Source organism: Anser anser (assembly GCF_964211835.1).
Source record: "Anser anser genome assembly, chromosome: Z".
Classification (NCBI taxonomy): Eukaryota; Metazoa; Chordata; class Aves; order Anseriformes; family Anatidae; genus Anser; species Anser anser.
Window position 1 is genome coordinate 31,868,768 of NC_139723.1, and position 22,301 is coordinate 31,891,068.

Sequence of the window (22,301 nt, forward strand, 5' to 3'; positions counted from 1 at the left end):
TGAAAAAAAGGCTCATTGTCAAATCCCATCCTGTTTTTCACATCGCTTTAACTCTGGGCCATTATTTTGGCCACTCGGTTGGCTTTTGCTGACAGAAACAATAGGAGGAAAACACATAAAATAAATACAACTTGAGGGGAGGGGTGGGGATAGAGAGACTCGGCAGAACGCAGCAGTCAGATTGGTCTGGAGAAAGTTGAGCAACCCCTGGGGCCGCCCCCGGCCCGGCAGGGGGCAGGAGGCAGGAGGCAGCGGCCCCGGGCCCGCCCCGCGTCCCGGCCCCGTCTCGGCGGCGGTGCCCGGTCCCGTGCCGCCATGGCGCAGGGGGAGTCGTGCGGGGCGCCGGCGGCGGCGTGGCGGTGCTGCGGGGCCCACGGCGGGCGGCCGCTGGAGCTGCTCTGCGAGGAGTGCGGCCGCTGCGTGTGCGCCCTCTGCCCCGCGCTGGGCCCGCACCGCGGCCACCGAGCCTGCCTGCTGCCGCATGCTGCCAGGCACCGGCAGGTGGGGAGGGGAGGGGAGGGTGGGGAGGGAGGGGAAGGGAGGGAAGAGAAGGGGAGGGGAGGGGAGGGGAGGGAAGGGAATGGAAGGGAAGGGAAGGGAATGTGCACTTGTGTGCCTGACTGGAGCTGGGAGACTAGTGGAAGTCCCTGCCTTTTACCGCGTTTGCACGCTGGTGAGCGAGTTCCCGCATCCAGGCAGCCCCTAAGGGAACGCGGCTGGAGCTGGCTCCTCAGGGCGAGCGGTGCGGGTGCCGCAGGAGCGCTCTTGGAAACAGCTTTCGCTTTCCTCTGTGCAGCCCTGGGTAATGCTCGGCCTGAAATGCCTGGGGCTGGCGCCGTGTTTCCTTGTGGCCACCTGTGAGGGTGGGAGTGCCGGGTGATGTGCGTTGGCTGCTGGGGGAGAAGGAAGGGTGTGTTTTGCTATGTTATCTTCACGGGTCTTTGAGGAAGGCAGTGGGGTGCAAATTGCAGAATGGATCGGGGAAGGTTAACACCTAGCAGAGCTCTTGAATCTTTTAAGTGGTGCAGAAACCTTTGGTCAGTCAGGGACAAGACTGGAAGAGATGTCATGCCCCAAGTTTCTCGGGGTTTCTTGCTCCATGCGAGAGAAACATCTGTCTGCTCGCACATATGTGCCTGTGCCAAGGGGCTTCCAGACATGGACTCTCTGGCTTTCTCCTGCAGCCCGTTTCGTCTGTCTCTCTCGTAACTGAGTGAAAGATTGCATGCGTCTCTAAAGGAGCCACATCTCAGCAATGCAAACCCGCGTTGCCCACACGGTTTAACCCCCCTGCAGAGTTTAAACGCCACGCAGAGCTGGGGACGTCGTGGTGAGTTCGCCCATGTGCCTGGGTCCCGGCTGCAGGACGGGCGCACCGACAGAGCTGTAGCTGCGGAGCTGGCCTGCCCGCTACAGCTGAGAGGCTCTGTGTACACCACCAATGCTATCGCTGATGCCAAGCTGTAAATATTTGTTGTTGCAGCCACTGGCTACAGCATCAGTGTAGTGATAGCGGGTGTTTCTGATTGCTCTTTTGCGTGCCAGGAAGCACCCTGAACATTCAGTGGGTTTTGACTCTAGACAGAGCACCCTGCTGATGGTCTGGGTGAAAGTGCTTGGTTAGCTGCCCCTCAGCGCTAAATGCGTGAGCGTGCAGTCCTGATCTGAAGTACGGTGGGTTGGCCTTATCTGGTCACCCACCCAGCAGCTCTCTCAGCCCCCCTCCTCAATAGGACCAGGGGAGAAAATAAGATGGATAAGCTCCTGGGCTGAAGTAAGGACAGGGACGGGGGATCACTCAGCAATTGCTGTTGACTTGGGGAAGGTTAACTTGATTTATTGCCAATTAAAAATAAAGTAGGATAGTGAAAAGCAAAAACAAAACTAGAAATACCTTTGATACCTTTTCTTGTCTCCCCTGCATTTTTCCCATGCTCAACTTCACTTCTTCACTCTGTGCTCCTTTACCTCCTCCCCCCCGAGCAGCGCAGGAGAATGGGGGAATGGGGCTTGTGGTCAGTCTACAGCACTTCGTCTCCACCATTGCTTCTCGGTCACTCCCTGCCCCTGCTCCCCGTGGGGTCCCTCCCACGGGATGCCGTCCTTCCCGAACTGAGCCTGCGGGGGCTGCCCGCAGGCAGCAGCTCTTCAAGAACAGCTCCCACACGGCTCCGTACCACGGGGTCCATCCATCCCCCAGGAGCAAACTGCTCCAGCATGGGTCCCCCACGGGTGGGCGGCAGCTCCCCCCAGACCCCCTGCTCCTGCGTGGGCTCCTGTCCACGGGCTGCAGCTCCGGCCCGGGGCCTGCTCCTGCGGGGGCTCTCCATGGGCCGCAGCCTCCTCCAGGCCACATCCACCTGCTCCACCGGGGGCTCCTCCACGGGGCTCCTCCACGGGGGGGCTGCAGCGTGGAGATCTGCTCCGTGTGGGACCCATGGGCTGCAGGGGGACAGCCTGCTCCACCAGGGGCCTCTCCCTGCACAGGCCGCAGGGGAACTGCTGCTGCCTGCCTGGAGCACCTCCTGCCCTCCTGCTGCACTCACCTGGGGGGCTGCAGGGCTGCTTCTCTCACACTTTTGCAATCCTCTCCCAGCTGCTGTTGCACAGAAATTTTTTTTCCCCTTCCCTCAACCTGCTTTCCCAGAGGCCCACCCAGCGTCGCTCCCTGGCTCGGCTCTGGCCAGCAGCAGGTCCCTTTTGGAGCTGTCTGGAGCTGGCTCTGCTCTGACATGGGGCAGCTGCTGGGCTCTGCTCACAGAGGCCACTCCTGCAGATCCCCTGTTAACAAAACTTTCCCATATAGACTTAGTACACAGTGCCATAGATTTCAAGATGAAAATGTTTTTTTCACCATTGGTTTCCCTGCTGCTTATGAAGGTGGCATAATTTGTACATCTGTATGTATCTTACCCTTTTAACCACTGGGCAACAGATGAAATGGTGAAATATTTGTTTAATCTCCCTCCAGGGGCCTTGCTGGACAGCCTTATAAACTGTTCCTGTAATATACTCCCTGATAAGGAAAGAAAGTTGTTTTTTATAGATGTTGTTATGAAGCAGTAATTTTATTTATTTATTTATTACTGTATAGGAACTCCTGACGCTGTATTTGAAGGATCTAGAAGAGAGAAAAGAACAAGAGGCTGGTAACAGAAGGTGTATAGAGCAAGCTGCTAATGATCTGAAGGTAAAGCATAGCTTCCTTCTCCCCTGGATGGTTGTTTTCCAAGGAGAGACATTTTGCTCTGTCTGTAGCTCTCCATAACCAGACAGCTGTTGCTTCCCAGGAAAGGAATGTTTTTCGTGTGTACATTACAACATACTACTATCAAAGGGAGAGAGGAAGGGAAAGAGTTTCTAAAGGCCTGGCCCTCGCCCCCTGCTCAGGCAAACACCTTTGGGAGAACCGTGTTGAAATGTCTGTGCAGAGGAATAGTAAATACTCCCAACAACTTATTTTATTCCGACTTTACTGATGGATGTTGCATTGCACAGAATTGCATTGTTCAGTCTGACTGAATTCAGAGTGTAGTAAACAAGAAAAGCTCTATTAACTTTCCCCTAAGAATGGGGATGCGTGCTAAGCTCCATCTCATTTATAGAGCATGAACTGGCCTTTGCTCCAAGGAACATCTCTGAACTTCTCTGTTCCAAAAATATCAGTAAAAGTTGGAGGAACCTCTGAAGAGCTTTGGACACTGTAGTTTGCTGTCACTTCCTTTTGGATGCTTTCTTTTGCCAGCAGCTCCCTGACCCTAACTTGCTTTAAAAAGGGGACAAAGCGTTGCTACCAAAGGACCAGGTCTGCTGCTTGTAGGGGTTGGTACCGGGCCCAGTACCTGGCCTGGTTACATTACAGCTGAAAACTGTGTTTTTCACATACTAAGCATCACGGAATCTGCCCTCAAGCTTTTTCATCCAGGAGATAAGCAGGAAGATCCTGACTGTGCTTGCCCTTAACTGGGTAAACACTCATTTCTAAAGAGATACAGCAAATTGGTTAAAATTCAACAGAAATGTGTCATTGACAGCTGAAATGTTTATGGTCTGTTGAATCTGGGGCGGTCACTCTTCTGCTTCACCTTTAGGCACATGCTGCTATGACCAAAAAGCAGCTGTCAGACAGAATGACTGAGCTCCAGTTACTGCTTCGCGAAGAGGAGAGCCTGGCGAGAAATTTAATTGATGAAAAGACTCAGCAAGCCCTGGAAGCACATGGTCAGCAGGTGGAGTCCTGTCGAGAAAAGCTTGCAGCCCTGGAGACCTTCTCGTGTCGAATCAGAGAAACACAGCAGAACAATGACATCATTCAGTTTCTGGAGGTGGTATTGTGTGATCTGGTTCTGCCTCTTAATCTTCGTAGTCCCTGGTGAACTGCTCTAGTGGTTAGCCTACCTAACCTGTAGATCGTTCTGTATGTAAGCAGCATCTTTCTCACTGATTTTTTTTTTCTTCTTTTTGTTGTTATTTTGGTGGACTGGTTTGTTTCCTGATTTATGAGCTGTTAGGTGTTCATGCCGTGGCATTGACGTCAGCGCTGTATGAGAACCACGTTAACTTTAAGCATACGTGAAACAAGTTAGGCCTGTCTCCTCGTCCTGAAGATTAATGCTGTATGAGGTCTTTCCTTACACAGTGTAACATGAACGTCTGAGGAAAGGCAGCCCTCTCTGGGAACCTGAGGAAGAAGGCTAAATTGGCTCATTCCTTTAATTGCAAAAGATGCCGATCTCCCCGAGCTCATTTTACTGGAGTGCTTTTCTTCTTGCCTACTGATAAATGTCAGCCTCTCTTTCCTAACAGGCTGCTAAACAGTCTGAGCACAGCAAGGGTCGCCTGTTACAGTCCTTATGTTCATTCACGTAGTGATGGAGCTGTCCTTGCCCTCTGGTGTGTGGGAGCTGGCGGGAAGAGTCCGTTTGTGCTGCTGTCTGTACTAATCAGAGGATTTGCCTTTCTGCCCTCAGAAATCCATAGAAATCGAGAAGGAAATGCAGGAGCCAAAGAGCCAGCTAGAACAGTGGCATCCGATACCTCTCTCATTTGAGCATGTACTCAACTACTACAAGCATCTCATGACAGTGCTTCAGTCCGTTCTACAGAAACCACTAGAAGCCCGGCTTAAAGAAGGTACTCAAAAGAGTGCTGCGAATTTTGCTTCCTCCTGGCCTCCTTCTAAATAAAGTGTGGTTTGTAAGATTCTTTTACTAAGTAAACTAAGCTGGAGAAAGCAAGCATTTCGAGTATGGGTGCTGTTCTCTGACAGCACTGGTGTAATGTTGCTATAGCTGTGGTGATGTAGGAACACGTGAGGTTTCTCTTTCAACTCTGAAGAGGTCTTTTACGTCTTCAGATGCTTTTTTTCCAGCCCTATCAGTTATTTCAATATAGATTACTTATCTCCACAGAGCTTACCTTATTTTTATCCCTAGACCATCACGCCTACACAATGCAGCTGCTCTGTCCTTTCAGTTACTGTTAAGTGCTGTGACAGAACATCTGCAGACATGGGACATTGGCTACCTCTAGAAATCGAAAGCTTTTTGTAGTTGATACACCTAGTGATCCTTCTGTCTCCGGCACTCTGAAAAAACTCTCTGTTTTTTGGTACTTTAAAGGTGGGTTAACATGTTCTGCTTAGAGGGCCTTTTGTCTTTGAGCTCATATTTCAACTTTAAGGGACCTCTTGCATGATTGAAGCAAGGAGTTCCCTAACACAGAGCCACAAAGCCACGTAACCATGGGGAAATCCTGATGCTGGTTGAGTTTCAGGTCAGTAGGGCCACAGTGGCCATCAGATTACATCCAGCTACCTTTTAATGATCCCATTTTTTAAGAGCTGCCACCAAGAACAGTAGAGCAGGGTGCTGGGGGAAATGTTCTCACCAGACCTGGAAGGTCACTGCAGGATGAGTGGGAAGTTGCTAGACAGTGCCACGGAGTTGCTCTGTGGCTAGTACCTGTGGTTGTCTTAACAGCCTGACTGTGTTCTCACCTGGTGTGTGGGGCGGTTTTGGAGGAATGGCAGGTGCTTGCCTAGGGTTGTGCTGGGTTGTGATGTCCCGTGGCATCTTTGGGATCTAGCATCTCTGTGCTATCCAAAGAACATAAAGTAGAAAGTGTGCAGAGCGAGCGTACCTTGTCCAAGAAAAGTAGTACAGATTGTCCCATGAAATTGGAATATGGGGTGTGACTATATAACCTTACTCAGGATGTGGGTGGAATTCACAGCAAAGAGGTAAAACCCAAATAACCTGTCTTGCAAAATCCCCCCTGGTGTTTATTTTTAAAATCTTGAGAGTAGAGCCATCTTCTTCCACTGATAGGCTTACCTAAACTGTCCCTTTTCATTTCTGCCCAGACGTTTTCAGCAGCCTTAATGCCACCACAAAGAAGGAGCCTGGAACAATGCTGAAAACCATGTCTCCTGTTGATCGGTTGCTTTTCTTAAAACGTAAGTATGGTTGCACAAAAGCTAGAAGCACTCCAAACACTCATGGCTTAGTCATTGAAGCAGTCAGTGAATGTGTGCTACCATTATCTTGAACAGGTCTCTTAAAAGGCCTCCTGCTGTTTGAGAGGAACAAGTTCTCAGCTCTGCTTGAGAGCCAGTACTCTTTTCTGTATCTCAGGTTGGGAAAGAAACTTTAGTTTCTGCCTGTGACGTCTTGATCCTTTGTTTTTATTCAAAACTGCTAGCGTGTGAACCAGTTAATGGCTAATTTCGTTTTTTGAAGGCGTTGCTATTTTCCACGTCATCGTGGTCTGTCTTTAACTGTATCTGTCCATCATGTACGGTTGGACCAGATGATCTTGGAGGTCTTTTCCAACCTTAACGATTCTGTGATTCTATGTAGTGCGTCTAGCGACAATCCACAGGTCATCATTTCCTCTGGTGTTGGTAGAGAAGATGTATAGCAAATTGTTTCACCTCTCTGATGGAAAGCTAATTAACGTTTCCAGCGGCCTGCAGCAGATATGCTGTGGCTGTTCTTAATCCAAAAGCTGTTTTGTTCCCCATTAACATGGCATCTGGTGGCTGTGATGTCAGTGGGTCTTCCCACGTTTGCATCATCTCTGCGCTGCAGGATCCAGATTGAGTCATTCACTTTGTAACCATAACTTGATCTTTTTAGGATGCTAGGACAGGTAGTACGTGTCAATGAGCTCTAGACAGAAAGAGAACACTGCAGAAGCTTTTGTCTGGCAGTGAAGTGGGCTCCCAGTCTTCATGAACGTCAGCCTTTATCCATCTCCTTCAGGCTGTCTCCTGATGGATTCATACAGAAAGTACTCCATTTGTTTCACGTATGAGCAGACATCTCTTTAAGGGCCAAAAAGACTATATCTCAACTCTATTAAACCTAAAAATAACAAACCTCACTAAGAAAGATGCTGGATGCAGCTGCTCATAGTCCAGCAAAATTGTCAAGCCCTAGTGATAAATGAGTATTTGGAGTTAAAGTCACTTAGAGATGTTACTGCTTGGGAAAAATGGCAAGTCTTCCAGTAATCCAAACAACTCCAGCTGTTTTGCATTATTTTTCTAGTCAAATTCACATCCATGCTCTCATATACTGGCATCCAGATGCCGTTCAGTTCATGTGTTTTTTTTTTTGTTGTTGTTGTTGTTTTTTAAGCAATGGAGGTATTTTCATTTTAGTAGCAATGTATCTGTTAGGAACGGATTTTATGAAAATCTAGGTTTTCGGGCAGATTTGACAGACTTGACACCACTAATTTGCACAGCTTTTCAAGTGCGTTCTCAAAGAGAAGCAGACGCTGAAGCCAGGCCTTTAAAATCATCCCTACTTTCAAGTGACACTTTCAGTCTCTTTTGGTCCCAGTGTCTTCCATGTTCTGTACAAACAGCATCCCCACCATTTACCTCTTGGAAGGTGACGTGAAGCCAAGACTCAAAGACAGACAGAGAGACATCGACAAGAGACAATCCTGCAACACGCTGTTTTTACCTTCGTAATTCCTGTTTCCTGTCTTTTGTCACCAACTGTGCACACAGGTGGGCGTTAGTGTTTGCAGTGTTCACCCACCTAAAATGCCTATGCAGACCATATGAAAGCCAGCACTAGCTTTTCTGCCTGGTGCTTCACCCGTGAAGTGTAGTAGAGATCACAACAGTAAGATGTTGCATGTGCGAGACCTGTCCCTGTAGTGGTATGCTTTTGGAAGTTTCAACTTGGTGTCTACAGTCATAAGACCAGAATTAAAAGTATGAAAGCTTTTTTTTTGTTTTGTTTAGAAAATGTCAATGCTTCTGTTAACACTTGTGCATGTACAGTACTGTTGGCCTCTCCCTTTTATTGTAGCAAACAGGTACAGTTTGAAGGGGGTAGAATTATCAGCAGTGGGCTCTCTAGCACCTTCACACACATTTTACACATCAGCAACTCTTTCTGTACGTCTTTGACCCAGACTAAGCAACTGCTTCATTTCTGATAGCCAGGTGTGTGCAGCCCAGACCAAGACGATTTGTTAGCAAGGCTGTGTATAAAACAGCTACTGGTGCACCACTGTTTCCTGTATGTTAAATACAGCTAATGTTAGGGGCCATGGCAAGGCAAGGGAGACGTGGCATGCAGCTGTATCTTTTAGTCACGACTCGTGTAGTACTTAACTTGTCTTTCTGAAACACTACGGATGGGTATAGAGGTCTTTTTCTGGCTTTGTGATTTCCAGTCCTGTAACAGCTGCTTCGTGGTGAAAATATTCTGAGCTGCTGCTGAGTAAGACAGTGAGTTCTAGGGTATAGTTCCAGACTGTGGTTCTTCCTTTGTAAATTACAGGCTAGGTGAAAACTTAGTGCTGTAAATCCTCTGGGAGCTGGTAGGTTGTTCCTTTGGGTAGGTTGTTCCTTTGCTACATACATGCTGCTGCTCCTCTGAGCTGTAGTGCCCCTGTGCGAAACCAACACTTAGCCCATTTTTCAAATGCGATCTCACTGAAATGAGGTCTCGCAACCAAAGACTCTGCTCCAGTGCTCTCTAAAAACCTTAGGCTGTCATCACACTACCAGTCTCCAACTAGTCCACTTAAAAGCAGAAGCTCTGTGTTCATTCCCTACCTAGTTGTATTCTTCTTACCATTTGTTAAACACACATACACTGTTTTACGTATTTGTCTTTTACTGACCTGCTTTAAGGCCTATGCAACTTTGAACCATCAGTGCATGTTGATAGTGCAGTGTTTTCCAATTTAAAAAATGTCTATTTCCTTACAAAACGGCAGTTTCCAAGCCACTGCCGGCTGTGGGCTCTTTTGCCGGCTTTTTGTAACTGAGGCTTCCTTCATGAGTCACGATAAATGTAGCAAGTATGTTTATGGTTTTGATTGCAGATGCAAGATCGCCAACCTGGGAGTATGACAGCCTTCATCCTAGGCTGAAGTTGTCTGATGACCGTCTAGTAGTGAGCTGCAACTGGAGGAGGATGTTCTACCCCTGTGGTCCCCAGAGATTCGATAAATTGTGGCAAGTGCTAAGCAGAGATGCGTTCCTTTCCGGGAGCCATTACTGGGAGGTTGACCTCCTTCAGGCTGGAACTGGGTGGTGGATTGGCGCAGCCTACCCGTCCATTGGCAGGAAAGGAGACTCTGAAACCTGCCGCCTGGGCTGGAACAGAGCATCGTGGTGCATCAAAAGGTTTGATTTTGAATACTGGGCTTTCCACAAGGGGGAGAGGATCCCGCTCGCAATAGAAGATGATCCTGATCGCATTGGTGTTTTTCTGGATTACGAAGCCGGGATCCTTTCCTTCTACAATGTTACGGATGGCATGGCTCACCTGCACACCTTTCGCTGCAAGTTCACAGAGCCAATTTACCCAGCCTTGAGGCTCTGGGAGGGGTCCATTGGGATACGCAAGCTAACATAAAGAATGAAGTAAAAAAAAAGGCTGTATTTCATGGTTTTGGTATGAAAACCACTTTAGTAGTGATCTACATGAATTACTCTATGTCATATGGAAGATTCAACTGTGATGCTTTTAGAAGGTAACGGTGAAGTTGAAGAAAACCAATTGTTTTTAATGTCTGTGTGTTTTAAACGGGGGAAGTTGACCTGCTGTTTATAAATGATGTCAATATATCACCTAAAGTGCCATACATTATATTTTTTGTACTTGATTCAAATTTGCAAAATGGAAAAACCCTGGTTAGAATTTTCAAAAAAAAGTTTATTACAACTCATATTTGAGCCTGCTGTAATTTTTTTTTCAGCGCCATCCCCTTATCTGCCTGGAGAGGTTGCAGTTGTGCATCGTATTGGGTTTAGTTTGGCTCAAGCTTCAAGTGGACATATTGCCTAATTTTATAGTTGATGTCAGATTTGGATAATGTGGTTTAATTAAAATTAAGTGGTTTGTACTGAAGTATCGTCTCATGGAAGATCTGAATAGAGGCAATGACTGATAGAGAGGCACCTTTAAGCGGAGCTGAAGTGGGAGCTACTGTAGCCACACTCAGTAGTCATGAGCCGGCCTTGGGTGTCAGAGGCTCTGAAATGGGATCCTCAGTGCCCATATTCTTCCAGCTTGCAAGGATGACTTTTCATCTGCTGTTTCTACACAGGAATAATGATTTATTCTTTTTCCCAGGCTCAAAGAGTCACAGGGAACAGAGTTCAATCCCATTGGCAGCTGCTCACCAGTGGCTTTCTCCAGGGCTCAATTCTGGGGACAGTTTTCTTTAACATTTTTGCCAATGACCTGTGCAAATGACCAAGTGCAACCTCATTAAGTTTGCAGATGATCCCAAGTTAGGCAGGAATGTTGATCTGCTTGAGGGTAGGAAGGCTTTTCCCGGGAACAGCCTGCCCAGTGAAGTGGTGGAGTCCCCATCCCTGGAGGTATTTAACAGATGTGTGGACATGGCTCTAAGGGACATGGCTTTGTGATGGGACGCCATATGTCAAGTGGATGGTTGGACTTGATGATCTTGAAGGTCTTCTCCAACCTGGATGATTCTATGATTAATTAAAATCCTGGAAATCTTTGGAGCCTATGTTGGCAGCGTTCCCTAGAACCAGCTGTACCGCCCCACTGAAGGAGCACTGACACTTGAAGCAAGCAAGGTAATCTTGGGTGGTTCAAATACTAACTGCCCTGAAACCCTCTCTGCTGCTAGCAAAGGCAAGCTCTGACCACACACTGAAACACAAAAACAATAGTTTGTCTTATAAGCTCTATTTATTTTTTAAATTTGCCATTTTAAAAAAAATCTTTTAACAATTTACTTGTTTCTTAATGTAAGGCAAGCATATTGCATCAGTCAGAGCTCACAGACTGTCACAAGCACAAGATTCAAAGACCTCTTCTCCCCAGTTTAAATACAGGACTACAGTCTCCTCAGAACGGAAGAAGGGTAAACATTTTGAGAGTAAACAGCTCACAGGTACAGAAACACAACCATCAAATTCAAAATACTTCACCAATTCATAACCAAGAGGTAGCAAGTTCCAAATAACCGTAACTAGTAAAGGGTTCTGTCACAGACAAACGCAGACAAATTAAAACAATGTGGTTTTGTGCTGACCCAAGCTAGCTGAGAGATGTGTTGTACCTGCTGCCATACTGATCCTTCCTGGACAAAGGTAAGGGCAGCAGGCTAATGGGTAGAGGAATTGCATTTCTTACTTGGAAAGTAAGAAGCTGTGATGGAACAGTGGAGTGCACGGAGGAGCACGGACCATCATGCTGTGATCTAGTCAGTGATGTGATCCAGTCGAGCAGCCAACCTCAGCTGTTTCAAAGAGCAATGAGTGGGAAAACAAAAATCCCAATGCAGTGCCTTTGCTTATTAGTCTAGAAAGGAGGCTGCTGAATCTTTACCAGCGTGAGAAGTTGCCCCCAAATACAAATACAGATACCCCAATGCACTGCAGAAATCATGAGGATGCCAGGATTCAGTCAGCTGATGGTGGATGCTTTTGCCAATTTCTGGATGCATTGATTAAACTTAGTTCCACTGATCCATCTTGGACCAATTTTTCCCCTTAACCTGTCCAGCTTGCTCTCTTGCCTTTCAGTTCACAAAAAAGTACAAAAAGGCTCTTTCTCTGCCCATTACACTGGGGCTTTCTACCCATCCAATTTACTGCATTTCTTGGAACTGTCTCTTGAGAAGGTGTGGCCATGCTGGAATCTAGTTTTCTCAAGGAGTTGTTTTTTTCCCATAGTGGCTTTACTGAATAGACAGTTATCTCCCTTCACTGTAATGCTTCATTTCAACTTTGTCCACCTTAGGCAGGTTCCTGCAAACCCTTTATCTTGAGACTTCTTTTTAAATCTTAAGACATACCTTGAGAAAAATCCATCAGGTTGCATGTGTAAAGTTTTCTGTTAAGTTTATGTAACCTTGCACTTGTCTGCATTTAACTCCAACTAACATCCTGTTTTTGCAGGGATAAGGAAAATGATGGAAGAGAGAGGGAAACATTAAAAGATATAGCACTATGACAATTCAAAGTGTAGACAAATCATTAGGATTTAGTGTATTCTTACCAGAAAAGGCAAACTGGAAGGCAGCAGACTTTGGTCTCTGATTTGGCAAAACTCCGAAATAATCTAGGTTAAGTGGAATGGAAAAGGAGTATGGTATTTTCTAGACACGCTGATACACAGTTTCTAAAAATTGCTCTTCATAATTTATATCCCCTTCCTGCAAAAACTTCCTGGTAACTGGATCTGGAAAATTCTAATCTGCTTAGATCCTTTCTTCTAATCTACCATGCTGCTATACTTAAATATGTTGTGCAGTAGGGCAGGCCTACATCATGAAATGTGTAACAGAGTACTTTGGTTTAGCACTTTACTTTCTTGACATGATTTTCTACTGCCTGCTCAGTGATGGTTTCATCTTCTTCAATATGCTTTTTAACCTTCTGGCCCAGCAGATCGAAGATGGCTTCTGGGGGAAATCCCTTAGGCTCTCCCACCTTCACTGTCAGCATGTCAAGGGTCAGTATGGTACCTTCAGGAATTGTCACCTTCGCCACAACAGACTTCCCCAGCTACAGGGGAGAAAATAAAAAGAAAGTTTAAGTCAAACACATTCCTAGACACAGAATACCAAAAGAGGTGAAAAAAAAAAATATATCTGCAGTTACTTGGGAAGAGGTTGTGTGGACTGCCCTCCCCATTGGTTACTTCTTAGTCCGAATTAAGTTTGAGTTAGCATGAAAGCCTTCACTCTAACAAGGCTGTCGGGAAGATCTAAACCCATTCTGAAATCAGACAATGCCTCACTGGAATATCCCAGAAATAGAATAGCGAGAATCTCATTAGACTGACTAGTATTCTAGCTTAGTGCAAAAGCAGCTCACACAGAGTCATACACAACTATAACTCAACTTAGTTACTCACTGGATGATACGCATAGAACTGCACTATGCTCAAAATTGCCAGCATTATGGTTTGGTAAAAATAGTTAAGAAATAGCATTTTACAGGAAACAGTAAGTCTACGAAGAAGTTGTGTGCTAAGCATTATCAGTGTGCATGCTCTTACTTAGCAGCAGAATCTTTAGAGTGCAGAGGCAGAAACACTGCTGCAATAATTGAGATATTGAGACTATAAACCTAAGTATGATGTGCATAGTATCAAGCTGTTTTTTCTGAATTGTATTGGTTTTATGTGGCAAGAGTTTGGTAGCATGGGGGCTGCAGGGGTGGCCTCTGTGAGCAGAGCCCAGCAGCTGCCCCATGTCAGAGCAGAGCCAGCTCCAGACGGCTCCAAAGGGACCTGCTGCTGGCCAGAGCTGAGCCAGGGAGCGATGCTGGGTGGGCCTCTGGGAGAGTAGGTTGAAGAAGGGGGAAAAACTGTTGTGCAACAGCAGCTGGGAGAGGGGAGTGACAAAATGTGAGAGAAGCAGCCCTACAGCCCCCAGGTGAGTGCAGCAGGAGGGCAGGAGGTGCTCCAGGCAGGCAGCAGCAGTTCCCCTGCGGCCTGTGCAGGGAGAGGCCCCTGGTGGAGCAGGCTGTCCCCCTGCAGCCCATGGGTCCCACACAGAGCAGATCTCCACGCTGCAGCCCGTGGAGGAGCCCCCTCTGGAGCAGGTGGATGTGGCCTGGAGGAGGCGCCTGCGGCCCATGGAGAGCCCCCGCAGGAGCAGGCCCCGGGCCGGAGCTGCAGCCCGTGGACAGGAGCCCATGCAGGAGCAGGGGGTCTGGGGGGAGCTGCTGCCCACCTGTGGGGGACCCGTGCTGAAGCAGTTTTTAGTTTGCTTTTAGTTTCTCACTGTGATAGTCTGCTAGTGATAGGCAGTAAATTACATTAATCTCCTTATGCTGAGTCTGTTTTGCCTGTGACAATAACTGGTGAGTGATCTCCCTGTTCTTATCTCAACCTTTGAGCCCTTTCCATCGTATTTTCTCCTCCTTTTCCTTTGAGGGAGTGAGAGAGCAGTTGTGGTGGAGCTCAGGTGTCCAGCATGGTAAAGCCACCCTATGAATATAGAGTTATTAGCTGTCAGTCTCAAAGACTTTCAGCTGCATGTGAAGCAAAAGCAAAAGTTACCTTTTCATTGCAAGCCATTTCACAAGGCAGGAGTTGTTTAATTGGAGAACCCATTGCTTTTTCCACAGTACGGATGGCTTTCACTAACTCTGCAAGTTCACTGGGCTCCAGGGATGCTTGGTGGTCACTTCCTTTCCACGTTTTGTCAAGAGTCACGTGGCGTTCCACTACTTTAGCACCCATAGCCACAGCTGCCACTGAAATGGCGATGCCAGTTTCATGCCCCGAATATCCAATGGGGATATCAGGAAAAGCTGATTGATATGCCTGCAATCATGACAGAGTTGGTCTGAATTATCAAGGTAGCAATTTCAGAGATGGAGCAAGTTTAACAACGATAACTGCAATGAAAACATAGACGGTCACTGTGCCACTAAACAAGTGGTTATGCTTGAGATGATTTTTTTTAATTGAACAAGTCACGCATTACCAACCATCTCGTTTCAGCAAATTCACTGGGATTATCAATGAACGACACACGTTCTATTCTTCAATTTCTCTTATACTTTTCTTTTTAATTTAGTTGTACTCTTCAAGGTCTTCAAAGCCTACATCACTGTAAATTACACTGATAAAGTAGTGCTTTATTTTCATCCAAGGACCCGATGGACTACTTAACTTGTATCCACAGCAGGTTCTACACCTCCTCCTATTTCAAATCTGAAGCACTCCTTTCTGCAGCACATAGAGGAGTTATCCAGTCTTACAGGCAATTAAATGCAGTCATGTTCTACTGAAACTAAAGCTAGGCAAATGTTTGAACACCGGCCAACTTGGGAACCTTTTCTTGCGTTAGCATCAGGCATACCCAAGTAATATTTTCAGCAAAGGCAACTATAATCCATTTCCTTTGCAGTTCCCATATTCACACGAAGCCTTTTCAATGAAAGTTTCTGGTCTTGTCCCCTGTTTAGAGTCATGTTCTCAATTACATGCACCTTCTTGGAGGTAACTGTGTCACTTTTCTTTCCACTGCAAAGCACGGGCTGACACTTCAGCCTCCTGTTTCACTCTGTTTAATTGCACATGCCCCAACAGTAATATACCTTATCATATCCTTCAAAGCTGAGTTCTGCTAAAAGAGGATCTAATTAATAATGTCACTTCAATGTTTGCATGAATTAGAGGAACATGACACTCTTCTGACTTCTCAGAGGTGAATTCCAGCTTGCCCAAGATCTGGAAATATAATGCAATAGAAATACATAGCTCTTCTCTGGTACCCTAACCATGGCACTCTCGGTTATTCACTGACCGATATAACACGGAGATTGACATCCTCTGGCTGAAGCGGGTAGGCACTGGTGCATTGCAGGAAGCAGAAGTTTGGATTGATGGGCTTCACAATCTGATAAACCTGCTGCATTGTGTTCATCGACTGCATCCCGCTGGAAATCACCATTGGGCGTCCTAGCCATTAAAAAAAAAAAAATGGTTTGCCCCAGATCTCAAGTTTAGGTCCATAACAAAGCTACAAAAGCTTATTTGAAATTCTTGCAGTGAATTAATTCAATTGAACTGGAAAAAGAAGGTGGGTGAATCTTTTTTTTTTCTCTTTTTTAAGATGTTTTCCAAAATCAAGTGGAGGAAATATGTAATAATTGAGCTATTGAGACAAAGTGATGTTTACCAAGACTGCTCGAAAGAAAATGCTTACCTTTCTTTGCAGTCTTTTCCAAATATGGAAAATTGTTTGTATCTCCTGATCCTACTTTGAAAAATGGAACATCTAGTTCATGTAGAAATTCCACAGCCATCTGCAAGAAAAAGAAATCACTGCTTTTCACCACACCACTTCAGCTGGGTCAGGAACAGACAAGAACTACCATGCTGTATTACAACAAACAAACAAATAAAAGCAACCCAACCCTGCAAAACAGTAAAAGCAAAGCTTAAGTAAATACAGCACATATATACACAGCCCCCCAAACTGTACTTCTCACAAATCAATGGTATCAGGTACAAAAAAAAAAAAAAAAAAAAGGTCAAATAAATCAAAAGCAGATACACCATTTTGCTTCAGGAGGTTGGTCTGCAGGTTAACATTTCAGAAACTCTGAGCCCATCAAAGGACAAGATTTTAAGATACAGTACAGACAGTGTGGCTGGATTTGTCAGATGCCTTGTGGCATGTCTATAAACATTAAGCCTGACTTTCTGAGACTGTTACCAAAAAGCTCTTGATACAATCAGCAGGTAAATAGTAAGAATATCAACATTATCAACATTTGTTACCCTGAGGAAAGGAGTAATTTTATTCAAAGGGAGACTTTGGAAAAGGTGCTTACTGGAACTAGCTAAGGAGCAGGGGATGTGTCAGGTACTTCAGTCTGCTCAGTTCAGTTTATGCAAGTCTCATCTACCTTTTGGCAAGGCTAGATCCCAATGGATTTACGTGTCCAACTCCTGAATAACATTTACTGTTCTGAGGATATCTAGTTTCTAACTTCCCCCCAGATCAAGTGTTACTGATGTGCCTTCTTTTACATTTCTTTTACACAGATTTTGCACAGGTTTTTTATTAGGTTCCCTGTCTCGAGGCAGTCTCTTTGGTCTCCCGGCCACAGCTGGTCAAGCCTGCTCTAGGTACAGCAGCTTCATACAGCCGTGCTCCCCTGCACCTCTAACTCCCTCTAACTCCCCACAGGGCTCTGTGGGCCATGGCACTCTTGCTTGATTTTACTGGCACTACCAGGAAGAGTAACTACCTGCAGATGGGAGTTAGCCCCCTGAAGAGGGAATGCACTGCAGGCACAGAGGCAGTCTTCCTGCCTCACGCCTGCAGTTCAGAGGTATTAAACCACAAACCGCACTTAAAACTACAGGTAGCTTCCTGAGCAGCTCTGTCACTCTGAACAGTCGTATAAGTATTCGGCTGCCTTTTGACTCTCGGAAGAAACCTGTCACCAGCTTCGGCAGTCTAGCTAACCTGTTTGCAATGGCTGATCCCCCTCAGTTCCACCATATGTAAAATTCTGCACCAAGCTACTTGCCACGTCACTATTTGTGGAAAAAGTTAATGCTCCCTTTCAAAGAACAAGTAACCCACAGACACGGAAAAATCATGTTTGCAAATCATCTATCCAAAAAGAAAGCCACAATGGATTGTCTTCTATGAGCGATATCCAAAAATAAATAGTGCCAAAGGAAAGACAGTAAAACAGTTTATTCAAATCTTAATTACACTCTGCCTCCTTCTAAGAATGTGTGTGCTATATTTGAGGTAATTCAGGAATTATTGGAGGTTCCATTAAAATTAGTATTGCATCAGTAAGTAACCTTTTGAAAATAAGTATATTTAATGAAAGAAAAATCCCAAACATATCACAAGCGACATTAAAATTCTTCATTCACATTTGGGCAAAACAATTAAATAGTTACCTAACTTTGTCCCCCTTTCAATCTCTCCCCACACATTTTTAATTTCTTTGCCTCATTCCTTGTCACAGCCAAATTCACTCAGTGCCAGAGAAAGACAAAGGTAATGTTCAAAACAGATTCGCACCTTCTTCAGTCTAATTTTTCTATAATCATTACGATGCAGATTCAATTGCTTGTGTCTAGGATGCATAATGCCTCTTTAATATGGTTTATTCACTAAGATGCATTGTGCATGAAGACATATTAAAAAGCCACCGAGCTAATCAGAAGAGACTGCACAAAATGAAGTATGACATATGGACCCAATATCTAATGCCACTCTTCATAAGGTGACTATCTCACGGAATTGGCAGCTTTCTCGTAGGAGATTCAAGGAACAGGACCAGCTTGAGCATCAGGGTTGGGCCAGATGACCCCCAGAGGTCCCTTCCAGCCTCAACCAGTTTGCGATCCTGTGTAACTTCAAATAGCAGGGACAACATTAAAGGGAGTGGTTCAACAGGATCCTGTTCCGTCTCCAGTACACACTGGAGCAGAGCAGATAAAGGAGTTACCTACAGTCTTTGTATTTACGTCACACATTGCTCCACAGAACTTCCTCATACAATTAAACACACAATTTAACCTCTTCAACTTACCTGGAGCTCCAGAGGTTATGCTCAATTCATAGAAGCTAACATTCTCAAGGACTTACTATATCAATCTATGCAAAGTCTGCAGTAAGTCTGAAGACGGTGAGCAGAAATACTACCAGAAGCGTCAGCAGCTGTATAAAGTAACTGCTGTTCAAAAAAGGATGCCCAAGTATGTATCAGTGCTGTTAACTATCTGACGAGGCCACAGGCTCAGAGAAGCACAGCACCTTGAGATAAAGAGAGATCTTAGAGGTGGAAAGCGATATTAGCTGCTGTATGTGAAACAAAGATGTTCTGCATTTCACTACAGCCTGTAGAAGGAGGAGGTTTTAACATCAGAAAAGAAAGGGTGTGATTTTTCATCCCAAAGGCACGCGGGTGTTTAAGATCTCAGGCACAGAAGTCTGAGACTACTGGATGTAACTGTTCTTTTACTGAAAGAAAAGATGGAGTAGGTGTTGTTATTCAGCTGGTCCCTTAGACATGAAGGCACCAATACAATAAATATCACAATACTCTCTTTTCCCTGATCTATTTCTGAGCCCATGGCATTGGGCTATTCCGATACATGCAAAACACCTGCTTGTCTATCAGATGTCTGAAGTAGTTTTTGATGGTGTTATGGTGTTCGGCAGCTGCACTCTCAGCTGGGGCACAGCAATTCAAGGATTTTGGTCCATAGGACAGTCTGTTAACAGAAACAGTGGGAATAGCCAGAGAACTAGAAAAGACAACGTAAGAAGCATCAAGGAATTGGAACTGCTTAGTCCATAAAAATATCAAAAAAAAAAAAAAGAGAGAGTGAGAGAAATGTAATAATGGTGTTTGAATAAACAGGAGATAGGAGAATAAAAGTATGAACTTTTATGTTAGACGAGGAATTATAAGAAAGGAGATTAATCTGATATCGGGAATTCTCTCTGATGGTAGGGAAAGCAAGGCACTGAACAGACCACCTGAGAACACTAGATAAATCCCACCCTTGTCCCATCCTGGATAAGGCTACATGCAGAATGACAGGGATGATCGTTTGCCTGCCTTATGCAAGAGTGGCTGGCTTGTTTCTGGAAGCTCTCGTTCAGTTTGTTTCTCTATTATTTTCTAGGCCACAAAGAAAACTAGAACAATACATAATCTTCAATCTGTGTTAAGGTTTAACTGTTACCTGAACTTTCCAGTTTACACATTTCAATTGTAGACTGCATTTATCAATACTGTAATTAACATCGTTTTGAGGTAGACAACAAGCAAGAGTTAAAGATTTCTACATCTTTCAAGAGGGAACAGCAACAGATGAGCTTCATGGAGTTTCCAGGCTGGTGGTTGACTGTCCAAAAACCCACTGACAAAATAAGTAAATGTTTCAAGAATAACAGAGCAAGGTGAATCTCTACCTTGATTAGTAAAAGAAAAAGAAATACATTTCTTCTGCTTAGAAACATGAACTTAGTAAACAGAAAGAAAGAAAAAAAGAGAGAAACAATAGGCGTTAAGAACGGAATCTAGTTCAAATACAGAGAAGAGTTTGAAGTTTTGGAGCTGATATAGCAGACAACACTGGATAGCAGTCAGACTGCCCTTTTGATCTAAACTCTCAAAGTCTTGATTGTTTAAGGAGTCCAGCTGAGGCCTAGTCTCTAATATAATGTACTGTGCATACGTACTTCAGCATAAATGGCAGTTCTTCCGAAACACTCAGCTGTCTAACCAATCAGAATAGTGACACAAGTGAACTGACAGAAGTACCTTTACTCCAATTTCCTCATTTACAAACTCAACGTCCACACATACTTGGTGTTCTTTTTATGTCAGAACTATAGCGCATAAGTAACAAGCAACAGACACAATAGCTGGATTCTCCCTGTCATTGCAGTATGGCTTACGTACCTCGTCCATGCCAGAAGCTGTGAAGAAAATCCCTATTTCCTCAGCGTATTTCTTTAGCTCTCTGTATTGGTCATGGCTAAACTCCAAGTGGTGCTTGTGTTCCCCATAGGTCTTTCCCCAGGAGTGTTTAGAGGTATATGGTCTCTCTAAGGCTTTCTTGTTGAATTTGTACTCCAGTTCGCTCTTCTGAAACTTCGCACAGTCTGCTCCGCATTCCTGCAGAAGAAGGTGGTGCACACTCAGTGGCAGTGCAACCAGAAACGCACTAGTCCTAGAAACGAACACACAAGGCCTGTGCAACTAATGCTGTCACCTGCATTTCAGTTTTCACATTTATCGTTGTACCCATGGCATAATGGTGTGAGCACTGCGTGACAAAGGAGCCCGCACGTGCACCCTTTTATTTCAAAATGCCTGCATGCTTGGTAGAAAAGCAGTCCAGAAATAAACCATACTGAAACTACAACACTGACCTTCCTCTAGCCATGCCTGCCAGTTCCTCAACTCAGCTGCCGCACGCTAATTTTACATGGCAGTGCCAGGCCTCCGTAGTGCAAGGACCGCGAACCTGAAAGCTGCCTGGGATGTCGCCTGTCGCAGAGCCAACCCCTCACTACTCTGCTCCACGCCAGCACCAGCAGTCGCGGCTGTGAGCACAGCACGACTCCTCCTTCCGCGGCGACACGCCGGTTCCGAACACAGACGAACGTGCATAACGCCACAGTACGTCTAACGCCTGTCTAACACGCGTGACACGTCCCCATGATGTCCACGGGAGGTATCTCGGCAGCTGCACACGCTCCCCGCCGGCTGAGGGCCCCCGTCCCGTCCCGCCACGCCCGGTCCCACCTTGGCCATGCGGATCATGCGCTTGGCGATGTCCAGGTCTCCCTGGTGGTTCTGCCCGATCTCGGCGATGATGAAGCACGGATGGTCGCCGCCGACGCGCCGCCCGGGGCACAGCTCGAACTCCCGCGACATGACGGCGACAGCACCGCCGACCTACCGACCGACTGACGGACGGACACACCTGCACACTGACCGACAGACCGACCGCGACTGCGCCGAGGGGACGGGACCCGCCCCGCGCCGCGCCGCACCGCCCCGCGCCGCGCCGCACCGCCCCGCCCGGCCGCGCTGGTAATGGCGGCGGTGGCAGTGGCGGCAGGGGGCGCTGGCGGGGTGCCCGCCTCCACGGGGCCTCACGGGCGGCCCTGGGTCAGGCCCGGCGGAGCCGGGTTGGAGTTGTTCACCTAACCGAGACGCTCCTTTGCTTCGTTTTTTCTTTCCTCACGTGGGAGGGCACCTTGTGGAGACTAGAATTTCTGCTGTGGGGAAAAAAAATGTAAAAAACTCTTAATTTCTTTTCTCTTGAAACAAAACTGACTCGAATGTCGATGTGTTGCTCTGTTTTTGACCAAACATCATTGTGCAACAGAAGATTTTTACAGAAATGTTTATAAATGCGACACGCATATCCCCTCTTTCCACTCAAACTTGTTTTTCTCGTGAGCTACCTGCAACCAAGCTGGGATACTTTGCTCAAGACAGCAGTTACCTTCTTCCAGAGCTTTAGGGATAAAAGGCATTGTAATGAACATTTGTAGGAGGAAAGAAAAGTTGATTGTTAAGCCTGAGGAACAAGTTCTGTGTAAAAGGGAGCAGGTTATGCAGATCAGTTATACTAACGGAATATATTAATGAGCAGTTTGTTTGCATTTATTTCATGTAGTGGTTTAAGGCTGTGTTGGGCAACTACATATTAACTCCAAGAAAAACAAAAGCAGAACTGTCTGTTGTGAAGTAAAGTGTATGAATCAGGAACTAAACCAAACCAAGCTGTGCTGCGTGGACAGAGTCCGCCCAG

At 46.0% G+C, this 22,301-nt stretch overlaps 2 protein-coding genes across 4 annotated transcripts; one reads left to right on the plus strand and one right to left on the minus strand.

The window, feature by feature from the left end:
• Positions 1-144: 144 nt before the first annotated feature.
• Positions 145-10,203, plus strand: TRIM14 (tripartite motif containing 14). Of its 2 annotated transcripts, XM_083816234.1 has the most exons (6): positions 145-501; positions 3,095-3,190; positions 4,092-4,325; positions 4,971-5,133; positions 6,365-6,457; positions 9,358-10,203. In XM_083816234.1, exons 1-6 carry the CDS (start codon positions 316-318, stop codon positions 9,891-9,893), a joined length of 1,308 nt encoding a protein of 435 aa, XP_083672360.1. In that variant the 5' UTR covers positions 145-315; the 3' UTR covers positions 9,894-10,203. The 2 variants fall into 2 exon arrangements, with proteins under 2 accessions (XP_083672360.1, XP_083672361.1); XM_083816235.1 differs by lacking the exon at positions 4,092-4,325 and having other exon boundaries at positions 210-501.
• Positions 10,204-11,185: 982 nt separating this feature from the next.
• On the minus strand, positions 11,186-21,514 carry NANS (N-acetylneuraminate synthase). Of its 2 annotated transcripts, none has more exons than XM_083816236.1 (6): positions 21,284-21,514; positions 20,435-20,650; positions 16,189-16,288; positions 15,787-15,941; positions 14,532-14,798; positions 11,186-13,027 (listed from the first exon to the last, which is right to left on the minus strand). In XM_083816236.1, exons 1-6 carry the CDS (start codon positions 21,413-21,415, stop codon positions 12,818-12,820), a joined length of 1,080 nt encoding a protein of 359 aa, XP_083672362.1. In that variant the 5' UTR covers positions 21,416-21,514; the 3' UTR covers positions 11,186-12,817. The 2 variants fall into 2 exon arrangements, with proteins under 2 accessions (XP_083672362.1, XP_083672363.1); XM_083816237.1 differs by lacking the exon at positions 21,284-21,514 and adding an exon at positions 20,908-20,936 and having other exon boundaries at positions 20,435-20,705.
• Between the last annotated feature and the right edge of the window lie 787 nt (positions 21,515-22,301).

Excerpts from the sequence above, each read along its gene's own strand:
- TRIM14 (XM_083816234.1), top strand. The coding sequence starts at position 316 with ATGGCGCAGGGGGAGTCGTGCGGGGCGCCGGCGGCGGCGTGGCGGTGC. Across the intron at positions 5,134-6,364 it reads AGAAGCCCGGCTTAAAGAAG|ACGTTTTCAGCAGCCTTAAT; the intron begins GTACTCAAAAGA and ends ATTTCTGCCCAG. Across the intron at positions 6,458-9,357 it reads TCGGTTGCTTTTCTTAAAAC|ATGCAAGATCGCCAACCTGG; the intron begins GTAAGTATGGTT and ends TTTTGATTGCAG.
- NANS (XM_083816236.1), bottom strand. The coding sequence starts at position 21,415 with ATGTCGCGGGAGTTCGAGCTGTGCCCCGGGCGGCGCGTCGGCGGCGAC. Across the intron at positions 16,289-20,434 it reads CAGCTTCTGGCATGGACGAG|ATGGCTGTGGAATTTCTACA; the intron begins GTACGTAAGCCA and ends TTTTTCTTGCAG. Across the intron at positions 14,799-15,786 it reads TCAATCTCCGTGTTATATCG|GCATATCAATCAGCTTTTCC; the intron begins GTCAGTGAATAA and ends TCATGATTGCAG.